The following is a 5,918-nucleotide window of genomic DNA, read 5'->3' as shown; positions in this document are numbered from 1 at the left end:
TGGTGGTGTACAGATTTTTATTCTTAATATTCCAAGTTATTACATTCAACATGTTTTGTTTTTGTGATCTTATTAAGTCATTTAAAAATAACCCCCAATATAATTTCTTAAACTAAGCGCATGCTGCACGGTTAAATGAAATGTTGCCCCCAGTCCCAAAATACATTATTCCAATGAAATTACATTTTTTAAAATAGACTGTTGAATTAGCTGCCCTATAATCATGGCATTTTACCTTTTTCTTTTGGCCAGCTTTTGTAGATAAGGCTGTTATTTTTAAACCTTTGCAACTGCAACTAACAAAAAGTTGATATGGCTAGAGTTAAGTAGCCAATTCCTATTATTCCCATACCATTTAGTTCCATTTAGCTAAAACTGTTAATGTTTTACAGGATTTCCCACCCCATACTCTCCTTTACGAGTGCTAAACCATAGCACCTATGGCTTTTTTAGGTATTGTGTTTATTTTTAAATGCTTCTGAAATTTTGTATTAAAGTATGCTCTTGGTCTACAGCAGGGTTTAAGTTATACATATCTCAAATCTAAGATCTCATCAGGCAGCTTCTGAGCTGACCAACACTAGCATGGAAGCGAATCACAGCAAAGGAGACAACAAAATTCAAAAATCACATGAAAAACATAAGGCTCATATCAACCCCTCCAGATTTCAGAAAAGCTTCTGAATGGGCAGTTGATGTTCAAGAAGCCATTTATCAATATACTCAGATTCTTCTCTGCTCCCAGGGCTCTGCACAAGCTGGTCCCCTGCCTGGAGGTATTGAATCCAGAAGAGCAGTCCCTCCCAAGCGCTTACTTCCCCTCTCCATCAGAGCTGCCACTGCTCTTTGTCCATGTGCCCCAGCCGCATCCCTCATAAGATGAGGAGGTCCACGAGGGAACATCCTATGCCAGTCACATTCAGGTACCTAATCACCCCTGACAAGTAGGAGTGCATCCATAAGCTAAGGAGTGACAAAGTCAAGGGAAAAGGATTACAGAGAGGAGCAGGTGGGCTGGGAGGGGATTCTAACCAGCCTGAGAATCACTTAGTACAAGAATGACAAGCTCATCTTAGGAAGGCTACTACTCAGCTCCTCCCAACAGGTGCCTTGCATAAGGCAGGTCACGTCTTCCTGTTATCAGAACTTTAGATCATTCAAGTTACCAGAATTCTAGATTCTCACACGATTCTCCCAATTTTTCTAAAATGTCAGCATTGAATTCAAAATGTTTTAACCAACCATGCTGTGTGGGCCAAGGAAAACAAGCCCCAAAGCCAGATGTTGCTACCAGTTTTCAAACTCTATCTTGGCCTCTCCCAGAGCCCCTTAAATTCTAAGAGAGCCCAGCCAACACACTGGCTCTTGTTTCATCCCACTGGTTGGGGAAGCAAGTATTATCAAAACAATGGGGGCTCTTATCAAAATTACAAAGGAAAAAACCATGTTGCCGTGAAATTAGGAATTCACATATTTGTACTTCTCTAACTCAAAAACTCAGTAGACATCAGAGTCCTGTTTTAGATACATTTTTGTGGATCAATAGATTTAAATCTGGAATTTTATAACTTATAAATCACTATGTCATCCTAGCTATCATCTGAGCAATGCCACCTGCAATAAATAAAACTGATCTCTATTAACTGCTTGAGTGTTCACTCATTTTGGCCCCAGAATGAGATTCAGTTCCCTTAGTTGTAAGACAACTCTAAAGAGACCAACAATTGTTACAAATGACAATTGCTATTAAGCTTTTAAATTTATAATATTTGGGTTGTGAACAATTTTACTCTGAATTAAACTAATATTTGTTTCCAAGCAACGCATTTATTGAAGGATACCAGTTACCAGTCATCAAAAACTTTTGTATGTTGAAAATGTAATTTTAATAGATATTCTTCATCTTACATAGGAGCACAATAAAATACACCACATTCTGAAGAAACTCCAGAAGGTATGAGAATAAGAGTGGGGAAAATTCAGATGGGCTACAATATCCATTACCTTAAACTGCAAGAGACAAAGGTTCCAACCCACAGGTTAACATTTACATACTTATTTATGACTGACTACATTAATGTCTTAAAATAACAAGACTTGGGAATTAGATATGGAAAGGTGGGAAAGAACAGCTTTGTGGTGGGGAAGAACTCTGTCAATGCAGATAATTGCAGATTATCAAAGAATAAAAGGAGCTCCCGCACCAAATATTACAGGGATGACAGTAAGAATCATTAACTGAGGATCTGATGCCCTCTAAGGAAGAAACCTTTCTGATGACGCTTATGCAAGCTCACTGCTTGAGATCTGCTCAGCACTTCTGCAAGAAAGACTGATAAATGCCTCAGCAAACCCCAAATGATTACGAGATTGCTGTTTTCTAATAACAGTGGTCACACACGAAGTTTTGAGACAAGAACTAAGAGCAAGGTCATAACTCAAATGCCAGACACAACTGTGGCACAAGTAGAAGTCCCACACAAAGTCAGTCACTGGTGTGGCTGTGCTGTGACTCTCCTGAACAGTAATTTCCAAACACTATGGCAAGACACAGATGATCGCCTAACTAATCAGACAACACACACACATTTATTTCAAATTTCTAGGAGGTAAAAAAAAAAATGTCACATACTGATGTTTTAGGCATGCTCAGGGCCAGCTTATAAATACTTCATTCAGTGATATATCTTAACACAAATCTGCATCAGTGAAAAGAAATTGGCAAAATCTACCTCTCGCCATTCAATTTGTCAGATGGTGAAGATCAAAATAGAATGTTCCATCAGTTTTATAATTTTTAAATACGATTGTCACATTGGGAAAATGAAATAAACACAGTAAAAGAAACTGTACAAAGGCAAAGTAGAATAACAAAAAATATTTTACTAAAACATAAGATTTACAGGAGTTTCCAGACAAGCCATACAAAATGGTCACAAGCTTTTTCTTGAAGGGAGGATTCTACACTTGACAGCAAGGTCACAATGTTATTAGTGAGGGCTGTGATGTCTGTTTAATGTTCCCATTTTGGTTCGAACAATCAAGCTTGTCCATCTACAGCGTCTAAATAAAGTTAGACTTGGCTAGAGAGCATATTCTAAAGAACTGGTTAGCTGCTTTTAACCAATGCAATTAGATCACCATAAAAAGGGGGAAAGGAGCCCATAAAATTAAAATAAAACTACCTTCCCCCCCACCAAAAAAAAAATAATAATAATAAAATAAAGAAAAACACCCACACCCCTGCAGCTAACCCTGACAACTACCTTCATTCACAGTGCTTTATACTTAAACCATGATGAGGGAAACGAATAAAAGCAGAGAGGGGCCACTGCTTTTAAACGTTTCGCAACAATCCAGATGATACTTCTAGCCTCTGCTCATGCTTTACAACAGTGAATCAGGACAAGACATAGATTTGCTAATGTGCATTTAATCACCAAAGGATTGAAGATGTCTGGGTTTTTATTCTGTAATGTTTCTAAGACTGTGTCCATTAAATGCAAACAAAAAAGGAAGAAGTCTTGGCAGAACAGGAGAAGTGATGCACACTTGACGATCGAATCGATTTAAATATTATTCATGGCATATAGCCTAGTCCATGCTCTAGCTGTGGACAAAAACAAACGTGATTATTACTTAAGTTCAATATGTTCCTTTCCAAACTCTATACAAAGTAAACAAACAGAATTAAGTTAATTATGAAAACAGCATGCTACAATTTCTTAAATTCATGTCATTTTCTGTAATCTAGGTCAGGGCAAAAAGACTGTCTATACATCTAATTACCAAAACATTACAATAGAATTCAAAAGTTCTACAAAATTCTAAAGGATGAAAAGAGTTGTCTCCTTCCTTTCTCATATGATGCTCCTCATTAATTGTTAAAAGTTGTAGCAAGAAGCTTATTGCTTTCAAACTCTCTAACTATAAATGGACACACAGTTTAATTTAATCAAACAGATTGCAAAAACAGCTCAAGGAAGTTTAAAGGTCTTCCATTATCTTTACATATAGCTAAATGAATGGCAGGCACTCAGACATTTGTGAAATCGTCTATACAACAATCCAAAATCTCCCAACCACTGCTCCTCTTTAAATCTGGGAGTCATGTAGTAGCCCCTAAGATGGAGTCTGAAAGTCTTCTGGTAAGAGGTTATTTACATACTATTAAGAGAGAGCTTTTCTTCTCCCAGTTAAAACTAAGTTTTTGAAAAGGTGATACACAGGAATTCCCTGGCAGCTCAGCAGTTAGGACTTGACACTTTCACTGCCATGGCCTGGGTTCGATCTCTGAACTGGGACCTAAGACTCCTCAAGCAGAGCAAGACACGACCCAAAAAAACCAAAACTGTGGTACAGATTGTTTTTTAAAGTGGAAGTGGTGTGAAGGAGAATGAATATTAAATACCTGTTTCTATGGCTTGGGCTTCATTGGTCTTCCATTGCTCCGCTACATCATTTGCTAATGGATCATCTGGATTGGGAGCACTTAACAAAGCCTGGATCGATAGCAGAACTGTGCGGATCTGCAGTGCTGGGGACCACTTATCTACAAAGGCAACAGGCCCAGAATGACCATACATGAAAACAACCCAGAACTGCTGTGTTTCCCTCCCATACTTCTGCGGTCTTCATAAGGTAAGATTATAATATTCAGATTCTCAAAACGGAATGTTTACGAGAAAAAAGGAAAAATTCTTAACAGCATATGATAATAAAGATAACACTTACCTTTCAAAATATCTAAACATATTCTTCCCAACTTGTCTACATTAGGATGATAAATTTTGGTCATGAAACGTACTTTAGGGGCTGCCATTGGGTATTCTTCTGGAAGGAATAGTTCAAGTTTAAAAGTCCCTCCCTCAAAGGGGGAATCCTGAGGGCCGGCAATGACCACATGAAAATAACGGGCGTTGCTCTCATCTGGTTCTGCTTTAATGCCGGGAACTGGTTCTGCCAGCAAACGCTGGGTTTCCTACAACAGAAAAACATAACACACTTGTGAAACAAATACCGTTTTGCTAAACACCAAAATAAAAATTAAGAGAAATTTACTCCTTGGAATTGGATATAAAAGAACCTCTCCAATCTCTCAAAGGGTTTCTATTTACCTTATAAAATGTAAAGTTCAAAGAAAACATAAATCATCATAAGCAGCGGAAAGCAACCACCAGCAAATACTGATGACATCATGTACAACTGCAGCTACAAATGTCTACAAATATGTGGAGAATAAGATTAGACTAATGAAATTGATCTTATACCCATGGGAAAGAAAAGGGGGAAAAAAAGAAAAGAACAATAGGATTACTGCATAGGTAAGGTCCTGCTGTTTAAACTTAACCAAAACCAAGCTGTTTAGAAAGCAAAACTAGTTTTTAAAGTCACTGAAAATCTCCCCTCTGAAAAATCTAATGGAACAAAGGAAATACAAGTGCCGAGGCACTTAAACAGGGCTGGAGATTGGCTAGTCTCCAAGCTGATTAGTCTCTAAAATCGAAAGTGAACCAAGCTCAAATGGACCCTTACTGCTCCCCAACAATATCATGAGTTCTCTTTGCCACCTTTCTCCCGCTCCTAATTAACTGAACATTCTTTCTCCTGTCAACCTCCAATACCTCCATCCACTTCTTCACTTCTGGCTGACAACTCTGTTTTGTATTACAGGAGAAAACAGAAACCCCTCCTGAAGCTTACTGCCGCATCTGCACACCAACCTGCACCTGTGGGCCCAGGTGCTCTGCACCTTTTCTTCCATGACTAAGGGAGAAAGGACTGTCACTCTGGACTAAGACCAACCTCTCCTTTAGATCTTAACTCCTCACCTCCTCAAGGACATTGTTCTAGCATCGCCTTCCTCTCCTGAATCACCGTTTCCCCTCTATTGGATTTTCCCCAACTGTACAAACCTA

At 38.5% G+C, this 5,918-nt stretch overlaps 1 protein-coding gene across 1 annotated transcript in view; it reads right to left on the bottom strand.

Annotated features, from left to right (window-relative positions):
* UBE2N (ubiquitin-conjugating enzyme E2N) overlaps positions 1–5,918 on the bottom strand; it is a 43,232-nt gene continuing 37,314 nt past the window's right edge. The window contains exons 2-4 of the mRNA XM_010839700.1: positions 4,735–4,981; positions 4,412–4,552; positions 1–3,610 (exon numbers count right to left, since the gene is read on the bottom strand). Coding sequence (XP_010838002.1) covers positions 3,570–3,610; positions 4,412–4,552; positions 4,735–4,981 — 429 coding nt within the window. The 3' untranslated portion in view covers positions 1–3,569. The remainder of the gene's footprint in view (positions 3,611–4,411; positions 4,553–4,734; positions 4,982–5,918) is intronic.

The sequence above is a fragment of the Bison bison genome, unplaced genomic scaffold, assembly GCF_000754665.1.
Source record: "Bison bison bison isolate TAMUID 2011002044 unplaced genomic scaffold, Bison_UMD1.0 scf7180017864133, whole genome shotgun sequence".
NCBI lineage: Eukaryota > Metazoa > Chordata > Mammalia > Artiodactyla > Bovidae > Bison > Bison bison.
The sequence above is the reverse complement of the archived record's forward strand: the minus strand, read 5'-3'. Positions and strand labels throughout refer to the sequence as shown.